The sequence below is a fragment of the Pagrus pagrus genome, assembly GCF_965226575.1.
Source record: "Pagrus pagrus genome assembly, chromosome: 8".
Taxonomy (NCBI): Eukaryota; Metazoa; Chordata; class Actinopteri; order Spariformes; family Sparidae; genus Pagrus; species Pagrus pagrus.
Window position 1 is genome coordinate 31,139,222 of NC_140192.1, and position 27,551 is coordinate 31,166,772.

At 40.1% G+C, this 27,551-nt stretch overlaps 1 protein-coding gene across 2 annotated transcripts; it reads left to right on the forward strand.

Moving 5' to 3' along the window:
- The first annotated feature begins 979 nt into the window (after nt 1-979).
- ehmt1a (euchromatic histone-lysine N-methyltransferase 1a) lies at nt 980-26,819 on the forward strand. Of its 2 annotated transcripts, none has more exons than XM_084359796.1 (23): nt 980-1,100; nt 1,384-1,767; nt 3,356-3,482; nt 3,965-4,047; nt 5,164-5,386; nt 5,544-5,689; nt 6,231-6,374; nt 7,839-8,149; nt 8,319-8,402; nt 8,490-8,578; nt 8,690-8,796; nt 9,926-10,048; nt 11,529-11,630; nt 11,721-11,825; nt 15,069-15,223; nt 17,382-17,549; nt 20,377-20,521; nt 21,447-21,524; nt 21,891-22,006; nt 23,140-23,226; nt 23,335-23,413; nt 26,044-26,219; nt 26,312-26,819. In XM_084359796.1, exons 2-23 carry the CDS (start codon nt 1,441-1,443, stop codon nt 26,406-26,408), a joined length of 3,072 nt encoding a protein of 1,023 aa, XP_084215922.1. In that variant the 5' UTR covers nt 980-1,100; nt 1,384-1,440; the 3' UTR covers nt 26,409-26,819. The 2 variants fall into 2 exon arrangements, with proteins under 2 accessions (XP_084215922.1, XP_084215923.1); XM_084359797.1 differs by having other exon boundaries at nt 5,167-5,386.
- The last annotated feature ends 732 nt before the right edge of the window (nt 26,820-27,551 follow it).

Genomic DNA, 27,551 nt, shown 5'->3' on the forward strand with positions numbered 1-27,551 from the left:
TTTGTATTAAACATTATTTATGTAGGCAGCTCTTTTCTCCTCTGTCTGGGCCCCTTAGTGGCAATAAGGGCCATAGCGTGTAAAGGTTTAAAAGTTTAAGATAACCTTTGCCTTGTAAGATGTAATGTACAGTAGCCATGTGAGCCACATGGTCAGTCAAACAGAAACAAACTTTCATATAGACGTAACTAATATAATTTCCCCTAAAATTAGACAGCTTAAGCAATTGCTTGGAAATTAACTTCTAATTTCAAAAGCACCAGGTTTTTCTCGCTTACTCAGTTACAATAAACACAATCCAAGAAGGCTCCAAGACACTCCCATTTACTTTAAAGCAGCAGCCTGTCAGCGTCTCGCCCTTTACAGCTCATGATTTCCTAGTTGTTGTTTTTTACAGAAATAACAAAAGATGAGATAGAAAATGAATCTCCAGTACTGTTAATATACAGCCCCAGCTAGTCATGGAGGAAAAATCAGAAGATTGTCATTGAAAAACACATACAAATCCAAAGAAATATGAAGATACAATGAAATTATTTGTATGTTTTGTCATTTTTTCAGTGCCAAAACAACTTTTTTGAAATACCAATGTTTCATGCGAATGTCTCCTTGTTAGTTCAGGGTTTGTTTTCAACGACAGCCTTTATTTCAAATAAATAGATGAATAAGTAAGAACATAAATAAACAGATGAACACATCATTTGCCAAGTCAGGGAGCATCAAGAGGATTCACTGCTGCCCATTTCCGTTTTCGCTTTAATCCCATTATTTAACCCGCGAAAACATTCCTATCGCAACCTTTAAAGTTTTACCAATCCTCTCCGCTGACACTGGTATAAAACGATGAACCCAGCGGGAAGTGTCTGGCTGTATTCAGCAGCCAGGACCAGCTCATCTGTTACATCTTTCTGTGGCCGTCACAAACAAAGAAGCACGCAGCGCGTCACGTGCTCGAGTGTCGGAGAGCGGAAGTGGAAACTCCTGTCTTCCGGTCTCATCCCTCCCCATGTCCGCCCGGAGTCACTCAACTATCGACTGGAGTTGGAAGGATGAAACTGTGCTGCTTCAAGGTTTTCGCCACGGCCTCGTTTTAACTTTCGGTTTGTGAGCTGTTTCCGTCCTGTTTGTCTCACATGACTCCATGTTTACACCGCTGCTCCGCCGGCCCGAGCGTACTTCTGCCTTTCTTCCTTGTTTTAGCCTCATTGTCATGAAAAGATGTGATAACTTTCCCTCTGGTGCACTATTCATTGCTTCACATGTGGAATGTTGCGAAGATGCACTTACTGTTGAGCAAAGAAAGAGTTGGTCACGTAGTTATTCACTTTGAGACTGAGACGTGATGTTTTGATGAGTGGAGTAAAACTTGTGTAAACTTCTCAGGTGCTGCTGAGGTCTTCTCAGACCGACTGATTTCAGCCATCAGCCCCTCAGGATAGAATGGATCACAGTGGAGTCTCCAGTCCCTCCTCTGGGACGCCCGTGGGTGCCAAGGGACAAGCTGCACAGAGTGGTCAAAGGCCCAAAGTAAAGATAACCCCCTTCCACAGCTCTCCCATAGCCAGCAGTGATGGAGCTCTCCGCAGCAAACGACCAGGAGCAGCTTCTGGGAAACCGCTGGCATCTGCTGGCAGCCTGTTACAGGGCACACCTGGTGGGCTGCCTGCTCCACCCGTCAGAGAGAGGCTGACAGCTGCAGCCTGGAGCTCAGTGGAGCATTCTCCCAAACCCGGCTCTGTACCGACCACAACAGCAGCTACAGCACAGGCAAGTCCTCTAATCAAGATACTGTTTACAAAAATCCAACTACAGTTTCAGTGTCATGATAAAACTGTAAAATGTCAATCAGTATTTCCCAAAGCCCAAGGTGACGTCCTCCAAAGATATCCAGTTTACTGTCATAGAGGAGGACAGAAACCTGAAAACATTCACATTAAAGGACCTGGAATCACAACTGATGAATCATTGCAGCTCTAACAGCATGCGTCCAGTATGCAACACATAGCAGTAGGGTGGGGACAAATTATCAATACAGTAATATATGGTATAGTTTCCACTCGCACTACATTGTCAATACACTGGTGCCAAATATTGATGCTTTTATCAAGATTTCCCTTTACAGTTTGACTTACCAAGTCATTACTTCAGTCAACTTTTAAGCTTTGTTTATTTGTTTGTTTGTAATAAAAGAGGAATTATATAATGGTTGACATAATGTAATTTTGTTATTTTATATGTATATATATATATATATATATATATATATATATATATATGTATATGTGTGTGTGTGTGTGTATATATACATATATATATATAGGTATTATAGGTATTAAAATATATTTTTTAGTGTTTTCCACCAGTTATTAGTCTGTGCTTTTATTTAGCTTGAAGGATGCATTGACACAATTTTTACTTTTGATATTTCCCCTAAAACTTGCTGAATTTCCTGTGCTGAATTTGAGAGGAAATATAAATCATACTTTTCACTAAAAGTGGACCTGTTCTGGGTTTTATTGTATTGTATAATCCAATATCTGATATATTATGCAGATTTTATGTAACATAGACTTTTTCATGTCACATACTGTGGTATTTTCCAGATATCTCTATTCTGGTTGGTGAAAAAAATCTAAAGACACGTTTAGACACTAAAAATGTTCATTGATACATAGAAATTATAATGAGTGGAGGACCGTGGACTGTAGATTAAAATAGTCAGTAGCTATCATTATTATTTAACCATCCATATCAATATACATATTCTGCACCTATGAATTTAAATGTAAGTCTGGTTTGTTCTTGCCTTCTCCTTTCTACTGTATTAAATGGATATATTTAATAATCTAGTGTAATGTGTTTAGGGATGTTAATGATTAATCGATTAATTGGCGTTAAGAATTTAACTGATTAAAAATGTATTCATCGACAATCAGAGATGGGAACAAGTACATCAACACAAATCTTTGATTAAAATACAAGTAATTTTTCATTTAAAAATACAATAGGACATTCTATACAAACTGATATTATTACATTTTAGCCATTTAGTAGCATCAATGTAGGTTGGATTTTATTGGGCCAGTTGTCATTATTTTGTATTATTAAGTTTATCAGTCAAGTAACTTGGTGTTTACTTGATCCATTCTTTTAACTCCTATTGTAGCCTACTCTGATTTAGCATCAAACATAGATCATGTCTGTAGTTAAAAGAGTTTTCTACTGGAAAAAATGTCCAACATATTTCATATATTATTAATGATTAACCAATAATCGATTAATAAGACATCCGGCTATTGTTTAAAGAGATTGCTAAAAATGTGTATCCCTAACTGTGTTCTTTTTGCCTCCAAAGCCTCCTGGCAGGAAGGAACCAAGGTCGGGCCAGACAGAATCACTGAAGTCTGGACCAGCAGCTAACGTGGTGCTTCGTCACAGTCAGAAAGGCAAAGAGATGAGAGATGTCTCCAAACCTCAGTCAGGTCCGCTGATCCTCAGTTTTGCTAATTTTATTGTTTTTATTAACTTTTAAAGATACCTGAGGAGAAACAGGTTGTAGGTAAACGTTTCACCCTGTTCTGTGTGTAAATCGCAATCACTGTCCTCCTATTTGTTAATCTAAGGAGGATAATTTAAAGAATATATTATTAAAAGTATCTTTCTTATTGACTGAGTTTATGTTTTAAAAGCACATACATCTTTTTGATGTTCTAACTCTGATAAATTCATTGGCTCTTACTAAACTTTCATTGTTTGATTATAATAGGAGTATTGTTGAGTAGAGTAACAGACCTTTAATGTCAGCGTTACATTGATTAATAAAATCATTATTTCTGTAATAAGAGTTTTTTCATGCAGTGATAATCAGTGCAAACCTTGGCCTTGATGAAACATGTATTCTCCAAGGTTATTTTCTTGTGATGACTTCTGGCCTCCATCTAACCTCACTGTGTGCTCTTCTTAGCTGTGAAGAGGAAGAAGAGGAAGATGGGGATGTATAACCTGGTCCCCAAGAAGAAGGTCAAGGCCCTTAAACAGCAGGAGAAGGCAGGTCTAATTATTTGTTGAAAGTGTCATAGTCTGCTTTTGGGGTTTTTGCCTTTACTTTATTGTGTTATGAAGCAATTTTGTGCATGTAAAAGGTCTGCAAAGTGAAAAAGTTATGCTCTCACACTGCTCCTGCACTGCCTAAAACACCTGGTTTGGATTCGAACCTTTACTTTTGTAACTTATGTTTGTCACTATGTTACAGGTGTTATATAAATATGTATTTTTATATATTTGTTATAAAATATATACACTCCAGTCAGTCAGCAGACATACAGTTGCTACTACTGTAGTGGCATTATTTTAGATCACACTACCTTGCTCTGCATGACCTTCCCTTCTCTGCCTCTGATTGGCTACATCCTGCCTGTTAAGTAATGCACATGTGCAACTCCTACCAGCCCACTGTCACTAACCCAGAGGAGCTCACTATGCAGGCATGTAAGCTATATGGTACCTGAGCATTAGTGACATGTTGTTTTCATGCTGTTGAAATGTTGAAATTTCTATTGAATTCATTTTACCGTGCAAAGTCTATATAGCTGCTTTAAAAATGTTTTAAGTTATTAATTTTGGAAGTTTGGCCCCTGATTCCTTGTATATGTATTCTGAACCTCACCAATCACTAATTTTTCATTGGATTGGGTTGAAATTTGTCCTGAACATCCAAGAGACCATAAAGCAACTTGGCAACATTTGTTAATTTAAATAGTTGTTGCTGAATGATTACAGTAATCAAATTAATAACTGGAAGTCTTTTTTTTTTTTTTTTTTTTACCAGAAAAAAGAATCAGTTATTTTCAAGGAACATCTCCAATATTTATCACATTGTGACAACCAAATGTTGTATCGGTGAAGGATCAATCTAGTTCTGTCACATCCATAAATTAATAATTAATTAATAATAATTGGTCCTGAGTAAAAAAATTGAGAGCGACAGATCTTGCTAAATATAGCTTCAGAGCTGACAAACCCACTTTTTTATTATGACTTTAGATTTCCCCAAGAGGGATTATTTTAATTTGCTTGAAGCTTTAGGAAATGAGAGTGTTGATATTCATTGTGTATTAGCATGGAATGACCCATACATATAAATGTTATTCCTTTTTCAATCAGAAGGAGGAGCCAGAGGCCACTGTGGAGAAGAACCAGACTGCAGCAGATGAGAAATCACTGATTCTACCAGAGACTGTTAAGGCCGCCGAGCCGCCAGTCGCCAGAAACGAATCACTGATGGAGGGGGAACCTGGAGAGGGCAGCCATGTTGAATACACGGAGCTGACTTTGGACTGTCTGGACCTGAAAGCTCAGGAAGAGCTGCTGTTACCTCCCCTGTCTGGTGATAACAACATCTCACTTACTGATTTGCCTTCATAAGCGTTATCCAAGATCACATAACTCATTATTTCCCCTTTTCTTCTAAAGAATTTTCAAAGCCCACACAGATCCGTTTCTTTGTGTAATGTCTAGTGAAATGATGGGATATGTGTGTGCAGGTGTGGCAGGGGATGCTGAGGTGACAGAAACAGACCTGGCTGAGGAGTTACCACTGTGCTGCTGTCGTATGGAGACTCCTCACAGTGGAGGAAGCCTGTCTACGCTGGATCAGATGTGCATGGCCATGGAAAGCACGGATGGAATGGTAAAAACACTTGTGTATCTCTTTGAGTTTGGCCTCATATTAGAAATCCATGGAAGCCCTGAGAGGCAAGTAAAAAACAGACAAACTTTGAACTTCTGAAAAAACTTCTGACATAAATAGTTTTCTCTCCTGTGTTTGTGAATTAACAACAAGAAAAAGGGATTTGACAGGAGAACATTTTTTACACACTGGAGCTGAGTTAACCAAGTTAACCACCCTCGGTTAATCAACACTACACCACACAGAGCAAGCAGCCCTGTGTGATTTAGTGTGAAATTGCTCTTTAAAGCCCTTTTTTGGGGGGTTGGGGTTCAAAGTGACCCATAAACTAAACCTGCCATTTGGAATCTAAAAATAGCTCTGTAAGAAAACAATGAAAACTTGAAGGATATGATCAGATTTGAGTATATTTAAAATCTTATGCTGAGTAAGGTTGTTAGAGACCCAAAGCACCAACTTTATTAGAACACTGTTGGTTTTATTGTTGGGGAATGTGTGGGAGGTTATTTTTGTGAACGCCTACTTGATTTTCTCTTCACAGCTGAGTCGCTGCCAAAGGCGAGTGATGAAGCATGAAATGATGCGACCCTCCAACACGGTCCATCTGCTGGTTCTGTGTGAGGACCACCGGGCCGGCATGGTTAAGCACCAGTGCTGCCCTGGCTGTGGACTCTTCTGCAGAGCGGTGAGGGAAGACAAAGCACACTGACACTGTACAAACAATGAGGCCTGACATTAGCACTATACTGTACTTAAAGAAAGATGTGGTCAGATTTCACACAGTTATTGAGGAATATTGTTATAATATCCTCTCTTTCCTCTTCTCCTCTTTCCTTCTGCAGTGTATAGCTTTTGCTTCACCTTCATTGTCTCCTCTCCTTCTTCTCCTTTGCCTGCTCTATGTTCTCTGCCTCCTTCTTCTAAACCTCTCTTTTTTTCTAATCTTTCAGTCTCTTCTTTCTTACTTATTTCCATGTCTGTCTCCCTCATCTCCACTTCCTTATTTTCTCTCTCTATCTCCTGCTTCTTCTCCTGCCTTTCTCTATTCCCTCTTCATCCCCACTCATACTCTAAAGACATGGTTCCCAACAAGGAGTACCTGTATCTGGTGTTGGGCACCGTTACTTTGGAAAGTAACTTGTTACATTATGAGATTACTGGCATTAAAAAGTAACTTGTTGTGTTACAGCATTACCTACTGAGAGAAGTAACTCGTTAAGAGTACTTTTGTGTTATGTGTAGACACCACAGGACACCCCCAGAAGTCTTGTATCTGTGCCTTGTTGAGTCAGAACTGTTTTATTAATATTATATAATATTAAGCAGGTGTTTATTGTTGTGGCTGATCGGTGTTGTCCAGAGGATGTACTTTAAATGTATTGACTCTACCGACATGTAGCATATTCTAAGGCCTACAATCTGTGCATGCTGCCTGCCAAAGCGGGACGGAAAAAGAAAAGGTGCAAATGCATCTGGGAATTTTTTCTTTGTTGATGTAGCAACAAAGGAAACAGGGAAATATGATGGAATCTCACTGTAATGGATTATGTATTTGAAAATGTAACAAAATAACAGTTTACTTGAATTGCAAAACTAACACGATACATGTTACAACAAAAAAGTAACGCATTACTTTGTAACCTGTTACCCCAAACACACAGGAAAACTAGAAACTGATGGATGAATTGTTTCAATTGGTAAAAGTAACAGATAGGAGGTTTAAATAGCTAGCTATAAGTAATGGATGAATGGTTAATTCTGCAGTGTGTGACTTACATATTAATGATCTGTCTGCTACATTCAAGCCCTTGCCAACGAGTTCAAACAATACTGATGGACCTATAACTGCCAGATAAATCTCTGTATTTCACAGTCTACCAGAGTTTTAAAATCTGGAAACTGTGGCTGCGCTGGTACAGGAATGTCGACAGTGTTTGTGTAATTACTCTCACTGCCAGAAAGTTCCACACTGCAGGTTTATAATAGAAACCTAAAAGTAACAAATGAAGAGTTGAGATAGTCAGATAAAAGTAATGGATAAATGGTTGAACCAGCTAACAGTAGTGGATGAATAGTGGTAAAGATCAAGTGATAGTAGTACAAATGCAAATTTGCCCAAACCCCAGTGTTTTCCTGGTCCGTCCCACAGGGTACCTTCATGGAGTGCAGACCGTACGGCAGCATCTCCCACCGCTTCCACCGGGACTGTGCCTCCATCTTGAAAGATCTCAAGTTTTGCCCTCACTGTGGAGAGGATGCCAGCGGGGCAAAGGAGGTCACAGTGCCGAAGGCTGATCAGTCGCCCTCCGTACCAAGATCAAACCCTGGACCATCACTACCAGCTGTGCCCACTGTGGCCACACTGCCGTCTGTACCAACCACACCTGCTGTTCCACAGGTACTCCGGGCTAAGAAGACCAGTGAACCACAGAGGAGCAGAGAGGACGAGAGCCCTAGCAGGTAACTCAGGACTGATGCTTCTTATGTCATCTCATCTTCTCATGGAGAAAAGATGAAAACGCCACTCACTTCTTGAAATCACTTTCAACTAATCAACTGTTACATGATAATTCCAATTTATTCGAACTTGGTCCAAATAAAAGTCTTTCCGCTTGCTTTCTGTCTCCAGGTTAAAGGTCGAGGCTGTGTGTGCTGCAGACAGACTACCTAAGGAGTCTCTGGAGAGCATCCTGATGGCACTGGATGATGAGAAGTAAGATTAACCATGAAATGTTTTGACAAACCGTGCACGGTCTGCACTTTGATGTAAATAATTGATCGAGACCTTTATTCTTTTTAGCCTTAAACCAAAGAAAGTGAAGTACCCCACCAGACAGCTGTACATCTCTGCAAAACAAGGAGAGCTCCAGAAGGTCATTCATCTTCTAGGTAACCCAAGTTACCTATGCTAGACATAAAGAGACTTCAGTTGCAATAACTCTGTGTATGTTTTTAGTATTTGTATTTTCACAGTGATACACCAAACTTTGTACATTGCAGTTGATGGGAAGGACCCCAACTTTTTGATGGAGGGCCAAAACAGACGTACCCCTCTTCATGCAGCGGCTGCTGAGGGTCACCATGAGGTCTGCCACATGTTGGTCCAGGTGAGGAGACTGTGGCTTCACTACAGGCTGCACCTCAGGGGCTGTAGAAAATCAGATGTTGTTGGCCAAAGATTCTCAGTAACACAGCTTTGGGTCTACCTTTAGCCTTGGATTACAAGCAATTTATCAACTTTCTTAATTCAGGAAAAATGTCACAGCAACAGCAAAGATATAGCTTTGTAATTTAAGCAACAATGCATCAAGATGAATGAATTAAAGTCATGGTTTCATGCCTTTATTGAATTCATTTATTTATCTATTCATAATAATAGATGGCATAGTGATATTGAAGATACATTTAAACAATTAGATATTTGTTATAAATGTTGTTGAGTTGGGTTCTTACATTATCCCAAATGTTTCCAACAATGTTCAAACCAGAGAAATCCAAAAGTTTACTCAAGCGACCGGTGCGTTTCATTTGGTCACCTGGCCCCATAACTTCCAAGAGAGAGTCAGAGAGTGAGCAAGGAAATCCGGGAACGAGACTCAAAGTAAAATGAATATAAACTTGTCTGTGAATGTTTGTGCCTGAATCAACTCTGATGAATTTTCTTCAGGAGTGCAATTTTCACCTTGTGTTACTAATGTCAGCATTTCAGCAGCAAACATTACAGAACATAAACACTCAACAATGGTCACTTCACTGCTGCAGTCAGGATGATAAACAGGAGTGAAGATAAACCCACTTTTATTCCCAAAAGTTATAAGGTAATGTCTGAGCTCTCGACTCTGGATCAGAGGAGAATCTGATGTGACTGGAGGTGTTTATTCCTTTAGACCTTTAAGGTCTGACTCAGTACCTGACTCTCTCCTCCAACACAACACTCAGCAAATGTCTTTTGCTCTTTTCCCTTTAGCAGCAGAAATTACGTATTGTGCGTTTAAGAGATCTGCTCACACTAACCCCATTCACACTGCCGTTTGAGTGTGGGGATCCTGCGCCAATTCTCCGCATCGTCCTCTGTGTGAAAGTCTCAGATGCGGCGAGGGGTGAAATTTCGCTGGGCCTCTGATGCGCCTCTGGAGGTAGTATCAGAGGTGCAGTATTGGCGAACCGAACCTATTGTGTGATATCAGTGTCTTAGTTAGTGATGTCGGGATGCTGTGTGTATGTGTGCACGCACAGGCTGGAGCCAACCTGGACATGTTCGATGAGGAGCAGAGAACACCACTGATGGCAGCCTGTGAAAGCAACCACCTGGACACAGTCAAGTACCTGTTGAGAGCTGGAGCATCTGTCAGCCACAAGGTGGGTCAGCTTGCACTTAGTTTGTTGGATCATCTCATTCAACTTGTCCTAACAGCCTGACGTGTGCATATGTCAAATTCTGCTTCTGCATACATCACTCAGTCCAGTCTCAGCTGCTGCCACTGTTCAGTCTATTTCTACTGCTATTTTTAAAATCATTGCATTGATAATATGTTGACCCTCTGAAAAACAGATTGCTAGTGTTAGTGAATGATGATGTAGCAGCAGACTATAGTGACATAGTGAGGCAGTGGAATAGATATGGCATTCCAAGCAACTACATCCACTTCAGTCCTGTTTGGTTCCACACATACCTGACACCAACATTTGTCAAGAGTTTGGTCCCACTTTGGTCTGGACTAGTTGGCAAAACAAGGTTTCAGTGAATTTTGTGAAATGTAAAAGGCCCCTCCAGAAAATCTGCACCAGCTCAACATGCAGAAAGACTGGTTAAAGGGGAATTCTGGTATTTTAAAACCTGGGCCTCCTGTTTACATATTAGGTGTACTGTTTTAGCAATCACCATCTCTGGTTTGGTCAGAAGGAACCATTAATCTACCACATTAGATGTGAAAGGTCCATGTATCATTCATTCATTTGATACTAAATTGAGAATCCAAAGTCAGAAAATTAAAATAATTGTTTTTTTATGAATGTGATACAAAAAGACAAATAACTCTGTTTTTCATACTTCTGATTTGGCTCATAATCTGCTGCATCAGCTCTGCTGCTGGCTGGTTGTTTTTACAAACCAACACAAGTACAACACATTAACACCAGACAACCCATTGAAGATACAGTTAAGAAATAATAAAATATTTTTTTCGTGGTCCTGGTAACGTCAGTCGGCTGGATGACAAGAGTGCCAGTTCTCGGCTGTCCTCCAGAGCCACACTGGTAGTCCCACCACAGAACTGACAAGAATTGCCTATCGAGCGTGCTGTTTCCTGTGAAATCTTAGAGCCTTAATCTGAATGAATTCAAATAAAACATAACGAGAACAAACTAATAATATAGTTTATAGGCTGATTTCCCCCCCAAAAATGGATACATTTTTTACATTACAAAACTGAGCTTCTACTACATAGTTGATGCAAGTACCAATACTTCAGTGCATTATATGTCAGATATCAGTCATGGTAGAAGGAGAGAGATGAGACAATCCTCATAAGCATGTGATTACCCTGGGGAGGAGGCAGACTGTCATTAACTGATCATTTTATAAAAAGCACAAATCTTAATTAACCTCTCAGACTCTAAGCCTAAACCAGACTCTAGAGGCTGGGAAACGATTAGTACAAGTACTAATGTACAGAACATTCCTGAACTGTTGGACACATTTCCCTTCATTATGTGTCCTCTTTCACCCATGAGTTTTTAATCATGGAGTGCAGAAGCCAATGAAATGCTCTGTCTTTTGGACTTAACAGTGGTGGCAGTAGGACAGTGTTGTTCATTGTGAATCGTGTTGTCATCCCAGGATATCATGGGTTTCACCTGTCTGCATCTGGCAGCTAAACTGGGACATTATGATATAGTCCATCATCTACTTTCCAAGGCATCCAAATACATCAACTGTCAGGTAAAGACACATTTACTAACTGCAGCTAACAGCTCATGTAGTGTGTTAGTGTAAATCTGTGCAGGGGTTTTACAGCTTGTGTGTGTGCAGGATGATGGGGGATGGACTCCCATCACCTGGGCCACCGAGTACAAGCACAAGGAGCTGGTCCACCTGCTTCTGTCCAGAGGGGCTGATGTTAACATCAGAGACAAGGTCAGTGCACACGACTCGCTGCTCACTTTACAACTGTACCGTGCATGCCACAAAACTCTGTTTTAACACTTCATACAGCTTTGCAGCTCATTAGGGTCAGCTCTCTGTCAAGTGTGATCTCATGGGATGCATAATATTTTTTTTTACCTCGATACTGAGTGAAAATGAAATACAGCACACTGGAGAGCCAGAGGCCAGCGGGTGCTCCGTCACTTTGAGGAAGGAAAGAAGAAGACCTCACTTTTTTTTGTGAAGATAAAGTTGGAGGTATTTCTAACGAGGACGGGAAGGATATTGAAGGACATCACAGCCTTTCATAACTGTATCATTGTGATAATCATTATTATGTCATAATGCCATTTAGTGTAAGTAAGATATATCTTTCAAAAAGTTATTAAGTATATTAACTTATATATATATATATAAATATATCTTGGCTGTTCCTAGGACTGCGCTCTTCTGGACTGAGGCTTCAGATGTTGTTCCTGGGATCTGTTGGAGCCACTCTCCCAGTTTGGGGGTTACTGCCCCGAGTGCCCCCACTACCACGGGGACCACGCTAGCCTTGACCTTCCACATCTATTCCAGCTGCTCTTTCAACCCTTTGTACTTCTCAAGTTTCTCGTGTTCCTTCTTCCTGATGTTGGCGTCAGCTGGGATCGCCACATCTATCACCACCACCCTCTTCTGCTCTTTGTCCACCACCACTATGTCCGGTTGGAAGCTGAAGTCCCACAGAACCTTGGCCCTGTTGTTCTCAGCCACCTTCTGTGGTATGGCCCATTGGAATTTGGGTACTTCTATTCCATACTGGTTGCAGATGTTCCTGTGTACTATCCCGGCTACTTGGTTGTGCCTCTCCATGTACGCTGATCCAGCTAGCATCTTACACCCTGCTACTATGTGCTGGACTGTCTCGGGGGCTTCTTTGCACAGTCTGCATCTTGGGTCTGATCTACTCTGGTAGATCCTGGCCTCTATGGCCCTTGTGCTTATGGCCTGTTCTTGTGCTGCCATGATTAGTGCCTCTGTGCTGTCTGTCAGTCCTGCATTTTCCAGCCACTGGTAGGATTTCTTGATATCAGCCACTTCCTCTATCTGACAGTGGTACATGCCATGTAGGGGCTTGTCCCTCCAGGTTGTCTGCTCCTCTTCCTCTGCACTCTCATCAGGGTTCTGCTGCCTGAGGCATTCACTTAGTAGTTCGTCCTTTGGGGCCATTTTTTCGATGTATTCTCAGATTTTCGATGTTTCATCCTGGACCGTGGCCTTGACGCTCACTAGCCCTCGGCCTCCCTCTTTCCGCTTAGTGTATAGCCTCAGGGTGCTGGACTTGGGGTGGAACCCTCCGTGCATGGTGAGGAGCTTTCTAGTCTTGATATCTGTGGCTTCTATCTCCTCCTTTGGCCAGCTTATGATACCAGTGGGGTATCTGATGACTGGTAGTGCGTACATGTTGATGGCTCGGACCTTGGTCTTACCATTCAGCTGACTTTTCAGGACCTGCCTTACTCTCTGGAGGTATTTGGCTGTGGTTGACTTCCTTGTGGCCTCTTCATGGTTTCCATTAGCCTGTGTGATGCCAAGGTACTTGTAGCTGTCTTGGATATCACCTATGTTGCCCTCTGGTAGGTCAGTCCCCTCAGTCCTGATCATCTTGCCTCTCTTTGAGACCATCCGGCCACACTTGTCCAATCCGAATGACATCCCTATGTCATCGCTGTAGATCCTGGTGGTGTGGATCAGTGAGTCTATTTCACTGATATATGTATATATATGTATATATAACAATTCCAAAAACCTAAATACATTAGGCCTCACAAAAGAACCTTTAATACAAACAGATTTTTATTTTTATTTTTTAGACCTATAATAAATTAATTATTTGAACCAAACTTCATGAAAGTAGTTTGTGCTCCACTAAGTCATCACAGAAACATTTGAGCTGTAGAATCATTGGAACTAAAGACATGTTATGGAAACTATTGACCATGACTGTATATTTAATAAGATCTGTGGCACTCTAATTAATACTACACAGAACAAAATTTGGTTGCCACAGAGTGATAACTAGTGGAGATATGAATTTTTGAAAATGACTGATTCTTTTTTCTGGTAAAAAAATAAATAAAAAAGACTTCCTGTTATTAGTTTGATTACTGTAAACATTCAGCAACAACTACTTAAATGAATGAATGTTGCCAGGTTTCCTTAGTGTCTCTCGGATGTTTAGGAAAAATTTCAACTCAATCCAGTGAAAAATGTGTGATTGCTGAGGTTCAGAATACACATACAAGGAATCACTAAAATGCTGAAATTTAGCTCAGAGGGCCAAATTTAAAGAAATCATGACTTAAAAAGTATTTAAGAACAGCTATAGGATTTTGCAGGGTGCCATGAATTGGAAATGGAAATGGAAATTTCAACATGATTTTTTTCAAGGTGAGTTGGTATGGAATGATCCTATTATATGCGCCCACAATAGAGGCTGTTGTTGACAGATTAGTGGATGTGGAACTGACAGTGTGGTAGCTGTTGTTAATAATGTTGAATTGTTAGAGTTAGTATTAATCTTAAATGGGGGATTCGCTTGCGAATGAAAAAAAACAATACCGAGCTGTTTTCTATAAATTCTATTCTGTGTCAGAAAATGCGTTAAAAAAAAAATTCTACTTGAGCAAAAGCATTTTTTATAAAAGGCCACTTTTTGTTTTCTGATTTGAGTTTCAGAATAGGAAATATATTGAGTTGAAGGTACACTGATTAATCTGAATGCCATGTAAATATGATACTGAAAATCAAGTAGAAATATGTGGCTTTGATTTAAATAGCTTAAATGCAGTGAATGTTTAATAAGGTTTGAGGGTTTTTCTAGATTATATGTTTTTATTAGCATAAACTTGGCATGATGTCTCCAGTCCAGCAGCTGCCTAAGGGTCTTTATGCAAGTTGCTGTACAGGCCCATCCTCTGTTGCACCCAACAGTGCAACAAACTACCTAATATTCCTTCGTCCATCTCTTAAAGGTACCATTAGTGATCTTGAGAAAGATATTTGGTATTTGATGACCTGAGAATGAGACTTAATGCTGTTGGTTGGTGGGTTCGGCCTGCCACCACCCCAAAGTGCCAGTATTGGCCAACCTGGCCTGTCTCTCTCTCTCTAACCTGCACTGTTGGAAGCCTGTTCTGCCTCTATCAGAACATGGTGTCAGTGCTGACCTCTTATCTGCTCCTTGTTCAGGAAGAGAATGTCTGCCTGCACTGGGCGGCTCTGTCAGGCTGTGATGACATCGCCCAGGCTCTACTGGAAGCCCGATGTGACCTCAACGCTGTCAATGTTCACGGTGACACACCTCTTCATGTCGCTGCCAGAGAAAACCACCTGGAGTGTGTGATGTGAGTGTGTAGTCTAGGAACAAAGTTCACTTGTGCTACACAGACCTTTCTATGCAAACAGGGGCAGGTCAAGAAATGTTATAAGGGGGGGAGAGGCGACCAGGGCACATGCTCAAAGAGGGGTTACACATTTTAAAAATGAGTAAAAATGGAATTTCACGCAACTTTTAAGGTCTCTATCATCATTAAGCTAATCTTTGGATTTTGACTGTTGATCAGACAAAAGAAGCAATCTGAAGACGTCTTCTAAGCTTTTAATCTTTACATTCTATAGACTAAACAATTAATAAATTCACAGCAATAATCCTCGTATAACTATAGCGTAATAAAGTGATCCATCAGTCCAAAGGACACAGTTTTACAGCACAGTACATCATGTGACGTGGCTGCAGTGTGTTGGGGGTTATGAAGACTAATTTTGACTGATCACGCAACCAAAAATGAAGATGAAGACTAGCTTCATTATTCGCTGCAGTGCTTCTACTAAAGTGTTGCCTTGATAGTGACACTGTTTCATCATTTCATCCCATCATTTCCTTCCACATAAAAGCAAAGCTGCTTTTTTGAATGTTTTAAACATCCAGTGTGTTGGATTTTGTGGCATCTAGTGGTGCTGTTGCAGATTGCATCCAGTCCCTATGGTGGCCACTGAAACGCAAAAAGCCCTCTCTAGAGTCAGTGTTTGGTTTATCTGTTCTGGGCTTATGTAGAAACATGAAAAGGTTCATTCTAAGGTAACGAGAAATACAATGATTCTGAGCTTGCGGTGAGTTTACACTAAGGAAAACATCCATTTAATCCTGCATGTTATGTTATTGACCTTTTAAACGAAAGGATATGATTTGCAAAAATTTTTCAAGTGAAAAGCTTTTTAACATTGGCTCAAAGTACACTATATGGCCACTAGTATTCAGACACAGACACATGTTTGTGTCTGTCCTGTTTCAACACAACAGCGCTCCTGTACACAAATTGAGACCAGACCTCAACCACATCCATCACCTGTGTGCTGAAACAAATGCGTTTCAGCAGTAGGCCTTCATCAGCATGATAATACAGAGCTCACATGACACTAAATAGGTGAGGATCAAACAATCAGAGATGATGGAATCCATCTGTGAGTACCCACCCTCAAGAAGACCTCTCCCACACAGTTGTACAATAAAATTTGCTGTGCAGTGTCCAAAAACGATACATTTCACACACACAATTATTAATAAATCAAAGTATAAAAAACAGAATATCCTAGATATAACTCCTAGAATATCCCATGAACCTACCTAAAACCATACATGTGAGTCAGTTCCACCAAGAATCAAGTAGAAGGAGTTGGATTCTTTCTCATATGTAGAAAATTGGGCAAGGGCCTCCAAACCCTCTTTGTGAGGATAGTACATTATATATGTCTCCTGTAGATCCTGGATAGAAGACATTTTATTGAGGAAGTCATCTGTGTCTCTGAGATAAGATGGAAGCTGATATACCGATTGTTTTACGTGTAAATCAATTTATTGTGATATTGTTTCAATAACAGACTGATCACCTGCAATTACAGGACACCCTGGGACTGGGTCAGTGCATGATTTGAGAATTTTAGTAATTCTGCTGTAACATAAACTGAAAGTAATTTTTGGTATCAGTTGATCATCCAAATTGAGGAGTCAGATCACAGCTTAGGGGTCTATAAAAGTCATTATTGCCAAGTTGGCGCAAAATTTCAGATCTGTAAGCCTCCTTAACCTGAACAACCACTGCTCCTAGTTTATCTGTGTTCCTTATAACATAATAGACTTATCATTCGACAAACTGTCTGGGGTAAATGAGTTCACTGTTGATTCCTGCAACTTCCATGCACCTGCCATATATTTTAAAGCTTTGGAGAAGTGCGGGCTGCTGTTTTCTCATAATGTTTAAAACAAAACACATATGGCTGCAATGTACAGGTGTCAGCAAATTTTGTTGAAATGTCTACATACTTTTGACTATAGAGCGTATCAACTACATTGCATTGTCCACAGGATATTGGTTTTAGCTCTAAGGCACTCATATTGGTCAATCCCTTGATACACCAGTATATCATATTTTCAGTTTTCTGTGAGTCAAAAACTTTTTCGACCCTAGTACACAGACTTCTAACCTAAACTTCCTCCATCCGCAGGTTGTTTCTGTCTCGTGGGGCTGACGTCAATCAGAGAAATCGGGAGGGAGAAATGGTCTCGGACTGCTGTGTCTATGGCTCCAAGGTGTGGACGGCCCTCAACACCAACAAGAAGCTGACTGACGCCAGGAGAGGAAGGGACTGTCAGGGAGAGAGACTGCTCAGCAGGTAGACAGCAATACTGCTTTGTGTGTGTGTGACTGTGTTGGCTGGGCTGTATATAAATATTAATGTTTATTTTTTAATATTATATGTACATATAGGTCTATATCTACATATGCTGAGTAACACCGCTGTCTGCTCTCATCTCTGTTTTGGTCATATTCATTTTCACTGTTCCTCTGTGGCTGAGACAGTTCTACCTGTCTTGCTCATGAAACAACAAAATAGAGTGTGATCACACTAAATAACAAACAAGGCTGTTTGTATGTGTCTAAATTCTAAATGATGTAATCAAGGGAGTGTTATTACCTTCACAGAATTAGAAACAAAATATTTAATATATTTCCAAATAGATTGATAGGTTTATTAAATGAGATAGTTTTCAGTCTGGTTTTAAAAACTTTTGCACCAAACTAAAGCTGCATTCATCAGTAGTTATTTCAGTCTGGTCCAATGCGGTGGACTAACCACCCCTAGAGCCGTACCATTGGCATGGCTAACAACAGCTGCTTGTTGTTGCTGGAGATGATGTTGATGGGAGATGTTGGAGTGAAGCAAAAAGTTGTGGACTGTTAAACCAAAACAGAGCGCTTAAAATAGGCTAAATAGCTTAAAAGCATAGCTGCTATGGCAACAGCGGCTCATGCAGATGCAGCAGCCGGAAGCTCTACCAAATTATGTGACATTTTTGTTTTTTTGACCGCCAGTTTCGGCTTTATCGCTGAAACACGTACTTCCCATGGCAGAAATACTGTCATCGTCATTGGCAGAGAAAGCGAGTGTTGGATTAAGAGCAGTGGGCTTTGAGACCCTCAAGGCCCACGGCGTCTTTTGACCATCCAACCTGACTGTTTGGACCGCCCCAGGGAGGAAGAGGGTTGGAATAAGAGCCATGCTAATCCAGTTTGGTTTAAGGCCACTCCTGGCTAATGTCTGGTCAAATGGACAAAATGTCTGTGGGTTAAGCATGGAGCTGCAGTCAGTAAGACCAGCCAGCCTGGCTCTGTCCAAAGTTAGACTCTGCTGCTTGCCTGCTCCACCGCCACAACCCGTCCCACACCCTCCGCTCCTCCGAAGCAAACTTCCTCACTCCACCACACAGGACCCAGCACCGAACCTGGGGCGACAGAGCCTTCTCAGTAGCTGCCCCCTCCCTCTGGAACTCCCTCCCCACACACATCAGAGACTGTACAGACCTCACTACCTTCAAAACACTCACCAAAACTCACCTTTTTAAAACCGCTTTTAATGTATAACTCATCTCTTTTTGTATTTTTATTGTGTTGTTTTTATTATTCTGCTTTTTAACCTGTAAAGTGTCTTTGTGTACCCCGAAAAGCGCTATATAAAATAAATGTATTATTATTATTATTATTATTATTATTATTATTATTATTAAACCAAATGTATTGCTGGACTATATACAGTCAATGTGCTAAATAGTTGCCAAATTACACAGCTAGTCAGTGGTAGTGTCTGAAATATTAATCTGCAAGTTACTGTAGTGGTCCCAATAATATTTTTTACCTCCACCAAGGAGGTTTTTGTCTGTTATTTGTTTGTTGGTTTGTGTGTTGGTTGGTTAGTTTGTCATCCAGTTTGATATTGGATTACGCCTGATTGAATTAAAGGGCACCACATGACATGGTTAAGCTATGTTTGAGTCAAAAAAAGGTTATAATTGCAGTATCAAAACAATACTTCGGACTCATACAGTATATTAAGATGTTTCTAACTCTAACTCTTCTAAATATTAGACATCATTATGGAAACATCCCCAACCCCCTCACTCTTCCATTTGTTTCTTTCTGTTGATGTCTCTTGTTTTTCTAAGAGTCACTGTCAGAGTGATTGTTATTTTTGGGTGCTTTAAGGGCCTCTCGGTGCAAGAACAGCAGTTTTCTCTACTGTCTGCTGGACTGTTACAGTGTATAACCATTGTTTCTCACAGCAGTAGGTTTAATGTTGTTTTTCAGTTTCATTCCTTCATAGTGTAAATCAAGTGTTGTATCATTCCTGTACAATCTGTACACCATTGAACAGTGACACATTGGCCAGGTATGGACTGGTTCTTGATTTCTTGTGAAGTGCGATGGTGCTTGTGGGTGCCGGATGGACCCAGCAGGGGGACAAATCATTTCAGCACAGTTGCTGCACCCACCCAGCTGTTTGCCAAGAAACTGTTCCAGCAAAAAATTCACCTCAACCACAAAATGTTGTTTTTACTTATCTTTATACCTTAGTTTGTTCGTGTACATGCTGAACAAACAGGATACATGTAAATCAGTGAACTTTAGAGGTGTTGGTAGGAATATCTTTCACTTTAACGTAGTTAATAGGACACTGGTCTCTGTACCATATACACCACTGCATTTCTGACAGTAGAGTTATTTATTGTGGAGGTGGACTGTTTATAAAATCGATGCTTGGTGACGAATAAATTAGCTTGTACCTTGTACCTTGAACATTTTTTCACAAAATTGTTAAAAAATGCTCATAGCAATTTCCCAAAGCCCAAAGTGACGTTTTCATATTGCTGGTTTAGTCCACCCAGCAGTCAAAAACCCAAAGATATTCATTTACTTTTCCTTGCCTCATTTTCCTCCTTTTCAAGAAGCTGGAACCAGGAAGTATTTGTCATTTCTGCTTAAAATATTACCTAAACAACTAATCGATTATTTGTTGCAGCTCTAATTGGTGCTTAAAAAGATGTCAGCTCTCCTATACCACTTAGTGTGGTCCTCTCTTGATATGGAAAAATATGGATATACAGATATTTTTTAGCATACATATTTGAATCATATTTTAAAAACATAATTTTTCCTTCTCTTAGGGACATCTCTCGGGGGTACGAGGCCGTTCCTATCACCTGTGTTAATGGTGTCGACAGCGAGCCGTGCCCTGAAAACTTTAAATACATACCAGACAGCTGTGTCACCTCCCCACTGAACATAGACAAGGACATCACTCACTTACAGGTGAGGCTTGAGCTTTCTGTGAACGGTAAAAAAAATGACAGTGCTCTAAAGAAGGCACGGCAAGACACACATTAAATATGTGTGTGTATGAAAGAATAAGTATGTTCATATTCTGTATTTGTTCTTATTGTCATCACAGCCTGAAATAACTTCATCCCCAGTGCCAAGATAGATATATATATATATATATATATATATATATATATATATGTATATGTGTGTGTATATATGTGTGTGTGTGTGTGTGTGTGTGTGTGTATATATATATATATATATATATATATCTTCATGTACATGCACGTACATGCTGGAAAAACAGGGAACAGTAGAAACAGCAGATCCTACACCTCATCAGACTACATCCAGAGGATGCTGAACTTGTTTTAAAAAGTCTTAATCATTAACATTCTGAATTAGACACGTTGTTTTTCCTGGAGCTTATGATGGAAGTTGCTAAGGAGTGAGATGGTGTGCTTCTTTTCTCATCTCTGTTGATAGTTGCACATGTGCAGTACCGATCAGGCAGCTGGCAAGGCTCATTTAGCGACACGGAAGCCAGTGACAAGGCGGCATTGGTCAAATTTTTTATATCTTTTACTTCAGTCTTTCAAACTCGGCGCCAACTGAACGATGTTTGAGCACTGATTGAACAGAGACAGATTTCAGGAATTAACAAGCCAGCAGCATTAACTTCAGCATGCCTAATAGCACCGCGCCTGACCAGGGGTGAAATGTAGGGTGTCCACCCAGGTGTTGAGTTTTTTAATCACAGTGGATCGAAACTGCAGACTCATTTGACGTGGGAGAGAATGCTGATTGTACTCATTTACATTAGAGACTAAAGCCAGATGTTAGCGGCTGTTAGTGGGTTTTTTTGTCCAGTGTGAAAGAGGTATTATAATCACTCACTGATTGTGTATTTCAGCACTGCAGCTGCACAGATGACTGCTCATCCAGTACCTGTGTGTGTGGTCAGCTCAGTCTGCGATGTTGGTATGATAGCGTAAGTTGAGACACACTCGTTATCACACAAAATGCTAATACATTTAAACTGGATGATACATTCTGTCATGTTTTCTTAGGATCTTTTACATTTAACAATATGACACATGCAGTGTCCACTGTTGTTTTTTTATTCTGTCACTTCCACTTGCTCACATGCATGTTTACTCTTTGTCTCATTCTGACCGCAGTATCTATTGTTTCACATTTTGCTGTCTTGCAAATCAGAGTACACGTTTACCTGCTTTAATATTATTTTTCTATTCTTATAGCTACAAATAAAGAATCGCACAAACTTGTCTGAACAGAAACTGTTTTTATCCCTGTTAGCAGTTTGTAACACGTCTCTCTGTGCATACATATGTAGGAGGGTCGACTACCCCTGGACTTCTGTCAGCGGGAGCCCCCAGTGTTGTTTGAGTGTAACCACGCCTGCTCCTGCTGGAGGACCTGCAGGAACCGAGTGGTCCAGAATGGACTGAGGTGACCTATTCCACTTTGTCAATCAATCAATCAGACATTATTTATGTAGGACCTTTTAAACAAATCAAAATGCAATTAAACGCGCTTTACAAGTGATTGAAAAAAGACCAACATGGGATATTAAGAAAACGAAAACAGGATTAGAGACTAATGCACACCAATGAATAGTTAAAATAAAGAATAAAAGATAAAAACAAGCAATAAAAATAATGATCAAAGAAAATATAATATCACACATAAAAGTTGATATAAAAACCCAACAAATTATAAATATGGCATAGCCAGGCTGACTGACTGGATCCAGCTCTCTTATTCTATCACTGTTCAAGTTTTAATATCCAAAGATAAAGCAAAAACACAAGGGACTGGGCTTCTTCCAGAGACCACATACTGAGCACATTTACACTTGTCATTTCAAGTGTCTTATATCTGGACAAAATCCAAGTGTGATTTAATACACTTCCAGTTACACTTAGTCACATGTTAGTCACAACACTGATCCATAATTTTCACCATTTTGTGACATTTTATAGACCAAACAACAAATTGCTTAATTGAGAATATATTCAATAAATTAATCAACAACGGAAACAAATCGTCAGTTGCCCTCTTACAGAAGACAGTATTATAACATTTCAAAATGTCTGCTGTGAAAAAGACCAATTGTATGTCTCCTATTTTCTGGGGCTGCTTTTCTGGCATCTTTAATGAGACAACAGCTAATTGCCATGTAACTTAAGCTGCTTTATCACAGGGGACAGAGCGCAGTGATTACCTGTTTCCACTTACTGTCTTAGTTACATGTGTAACTATGTCCACTTGAGCAGTAAAGGTTACATAAGGAGGCCAATACAGTTGCACCTCGAATATGTCTAGCAATTATATTTCCATTCATTTTGAATGCTTGATTTACACATTGCCACATGTCATTATCCCTCTTTTCATCTCGCTGCAAGTTTTATACCAGGCTGAAGGAAAAGGGACTCAATTCTCTGTTCTGGGAAAAGGATTAGCTCTCCAAGTTTCTTTCTTGAAACTGTGTTCTCTCAAATAAAATCAGTGTCATTTTTGCTTTAATGTTCCTGCCATTCTGTCAGCTGCTGGATGAGATAATTGCCTTGTCGTTTTTTCAGAGCTCGGCTGCAGCTCTTCAGGACACAGAAGATGGGCTGGGGAGTGAGGGCCATGCAGGATATCCCTCAAGGAACATTCATTTGCGAGTGAGGACAGGCTGTCATGAGAGAAACGACTGTATTCAGTTTTTTACAGCATGAAATATTGAAGAGAAGCTGCACTCTGAGCTCTTTCCCTCCCTAATGCTTCAACAGGTATGTCGGGGAGATCATCACTGATGCAGAGGCTGACAAAAGGGAGAATGACTCTTTCCTCTTCACCCTCGACAACAAGGTGACTCAACTGGTTTATATGAATTTTTTAAGTTGGACTACGTAACTGTGAATGCAGGTTCTGAGACGCAAAAAAGTGTCTACCAACGTCATTATGTGATTGGAGAGAAAAAAATGATCTGCTGTTAAAGGGTCCAGCTCTCTGCAGACAGAATGCTCGAGATGGTTTCTATCTTCACATCCAGGTTTTAAATGTGTCAATGACCATATTGACCAGGGCTCGTATATAACAGAATCATTCCTCATTTACACAGAAATGTTTTTCAGTTTGTAGAATTAGACTACAGTAAAAATCAAAATGCACAAAAAAGGAAAACATGTGTATGAATGGGTTTCATGGGTATGTAACAAAGATAACTAGTTTAAAAGTTTATATGATGCAAAAAATGAAGGTATAGATTAATCTCACAATACTGTCTCACAATATTCCTTTCCATCTTAAACTCTAAGTAAACATTTTCAAGCCATGCCTTGAGAAATAAAAGTATACACAGAAGATCCTATCAGCAGCATTTAACCACATCATTATACATTATATATAGCTGCTTATAATAGCTCCACCTTTTGCTTGAATTGATTGCAGCAATAATGTTGAACACATCATGTGGGCCTCCGAAAACTGAGCAGGTGACACAGCCAGGCAGTGTAGATGTGTTCAAAATCAAAGTCTGACTCGGCTTTGTCTAAGGATCCTTGAGTCATGGACATTTTCTACAAGGTGTTTAGGGCTGGGTTAAAAAAAAAAAACATTTTCTGATCAAAACAATCTTCACTTGAATGATCTGATATCGTTTTAGAAATATAGCCTATGCCTTTTACTAGTAAGTTTACCGATATAAATGGAGCCAAGAATATGAAGGCAAATTGCTTTCACTGACTTAAGGCATGCAGCTCCCACACACTCTGATACAGATGGGGTTTTTTTTACAGTTAAGGAATATTAAATCATCCATCTTTACTCACTACATCTTAGCCTTTCTTATGATGTGCCAGGTGTGAATAAACTACAGGTTATGAGCTTTTTTAAATCTAAATATCCAAAACTATTGGATATCTTGTCGGTATTGGCCATGAGGAGCAGATCATTATAATTACTGGCTGAAAAAAATCTATATGGTGCATCCCTAGCTTAATGTATTGTGTAATGGATTTAAATCAGCCAAAATTGTGTGATGCTGTTGAATCAGGTCTGTTAGAGCTCAAAAACTTCCATTAATGAATTTATTATACTCTTTCATTCCAGTATCACAACACCCAAAGGTGCCCTGTGCCGAGCACATCATATTAAATATAAACTTAATAAGCTTAATTTACAGCATCCTCATACGTTAATGGCAAGCCATTAAGAAAAACTGATTATTTTTATCTCCATTCATCTGTCATACCTAACAGACTGGGTTGTCAGGCAAACATTGATATTGGTCAGAAGGTGGTGCTGCAGAGTTGCTCTCATACACTGCTCAGTATGTTCAGTAATGTCTTTCCTCTCTCATGGTTGTACATACTGCTGTAAATCTTGTGATGACAGCCTGCTGATTGTAGCAGGGTGGATGAGCGGCTCAAGGAATTATCCTGAAATCACGTCTCAGCTTTGACTCATTTAAGTGTCATAACGAAACACAACCTGTGTATTTATTTATTCACTTTATTCCCATTCAGAGTATTGTGAGGCTACATATATTAGGGTTGTGGTTCTTAAACTGTCTCTGTCATGCCTCCCCTATGGAGGCTAGAAACACTGCATCAGCCAGCAACAATACTGCCAACACCAGCAACAATAGGAGCCCAGTTGAATGTCATTGAGATAATGTTATCAAAACAATAACAACAAACCGACAGGTTAATCCAAGTAACTTGAAAGAGAAAAGTGAGGTTTTTATACCCCATTTCTATAATTCTACTCAAAGACTTTGTTGTAACATCCAGCGCAGTTTACAGCGCTCCTCCTGCTTCAACTTCGGCCTGCAGTTCTGCTGAGCAGGGCCATCAATGACATTTCAGGTGCTCTCACTCTCACTTTGAGCTCTAAATAAAGTTTTTGAAAATCTGCAAAAAGTGTTGGCTTGTTTACAACCTGCCTGATGGTCTCACTGCTGGTGTTTATTGCCCTGTCGTACTTGCTGTAGTGATGAAGAGTTTTTTAAGGTTCATTTATTTGTCATTCTACATAAAAAAGATGATTTTTTTTATGGTGGAGTGTTGAGGATGACTGCAGAATGAAGCTGCTCCATAGTGGCAGCGGATACTTCTGCTTCTCTTGCCAGACAGCAGAAGGTGGAGGAGAACAGACTGTGGCTGGGTGGGTGTTGTCTTTTAGTATCTTTGGGCTCTGTGCAGCCGTCTCACTTCACTGATGTCACTGATGCTCTGTAGATGGTACCAGTGATTTTCTGGTGGTTTTAATCACCCGCTGTAGGACCTTTCTGTCCTGGTCCGTGATGAACCATGCCAGTTTGTGATGTTTCCAGAGAGGATGCTTTCTATTGCTCCTCTGTAAAAGTGGAAAGAAAATTCAGGTTGCCTCTCAGGTCTCCTGAAGAAGTAGAGCCTTTCTGACCAGATTGAAGGGCATCACGAGGTGAACCTGAAGAGAAGATGTGACTGTGACTCTTTTGTTATCGTGCTGTGCAGGTGGGGGAGGTACACTGTATTGATGCAAGACTCTTTGGCAACATCGGACGCTTCATCAACCATCTGTGTGAGCCCAATGCGCTGGCTGTGAGGGTGTTCACAATGCACCAGGATCTACGCTTCCCCAGGATAGCCTTGTTCTCCAGCAGGCCCATCAAAGCTGGAGACCAGATAGGGTGAGTGGTGGAAAAACGACCACAGTTCTGTCTACCGTCTTCATTTTCCTGTTCTATTTTCAGATAAAATGATGGCATCTCTTCCTCACCAGGTTTGACTATGGCGATCATTACTGGAGGGTGAAGAGCAAGTTCTTCAGCTGCCACTGTGGTTCTGTCAAGTGTCGCCACTCAGCTGCTAGCAGATAGAAACTGACTGATGGCCGATGTCTGCCTGGACACATTCTGTGACCTCTCTAATGTCAGAAACACTGCCTTCTGAACCAGCTACCACGTAAAAGAGTGATGCTTTATTAGGTAAACACCAACAGGATTTATTTATACACCTAACAAGGTTACTTTTCTATATGAAGAACACTGCTGCTCGTCACCAGCCAGAAATACTGTATAAATACAATGGGTTTAACTAGTTTTAAAGAGCCAACAGTCAGGTTAAAAGAATCTTATCAAATGATTTTAGCATGGACTCTTTCATTAATACTGCAAAGCGTTATATTTGTCTAAAAATGAAGTGAAAAGATATTTTTGGTAGTCTGATCTTGTCTACGAACATGCTTTTTACTACATGTCAAACTAGCAATTAAACACATTTTTAAAGCATCTTGTCGTCTGTTTTTTTATGGTCGGCTCACACCGTTCATCCCAAAAGTGTTGGATGAGGTTGAGGTCAGGGCTTTGTGCAGTCCAGTCAAGTTCCTCCACACCAATCCAGGAACCATAGGTGTCACTTACACTCAGGACACTGGGGACATGTCCCCACCATTTTCTGAAATGACCGATTTTGTCCCCATCACTTTTTTAAAGCATAATAAGTTGCCAAAAATTGCTTGCACTGAGCTCTTATATCCCTCCCACTTTTCAACACTGAATGAAGCCCCTTTATGGAGCTGGCTGTGTGCTCGAGTCATGTTGACTTGGAGTTGGAAGAACTCCGTTGTCTAGAATGTCACTTCATGCTGGAGCATTAAAATGTCCCTTTATTGGAACTAAAGGGCCCAAACAACAACAATATACTGTATGTCCATATACATTTGGTCACGTAATTGGTTATGTAATAATATGTAACTACTATTTTGTCTAAAAACACATTAAAAAAAACCCCAAAGATGTATTAAAACTAACTTGTATGGAATCATTGACTAAGCACTGAAGTGCAGAACTTTCCACTGTAGGTGGTCAGATAATAGAGATGAGAGACTGTGAAACAACACTCATTATTCTTCTACATTCTCCATCTGATATCATCTCTCTCAAAAAAGAGGAAAATAAGAAAAGAAAAAAGAAAAAGAAATAATTGACATACAAAGAAACAAGATCCTTCATAAACATTTT

Coding starts and splice junctions, on each gene's coding strand:
- ehmt1a (XM_084359796.1), top strand. CDS start 1,441: ATGGATCACAGTGGAGTCTCCAGTCCCTCCTCTGGGACGCCCGTGGGT. Junction 5,387..5,543: donor GCTGTTACCTCCCCTGTCTG/GTGATAACAACA, acceptor ATGTGTGTGCAG/GTGTGGCAGGGGATGCTGAG. Junction 10,049..11,528: donor GAGCATCTGTCAGCCACAAG/GTGGGTCAGCTT, acceptor TTGTCATCCCAG/GATATCATGGGTTTCACCTG.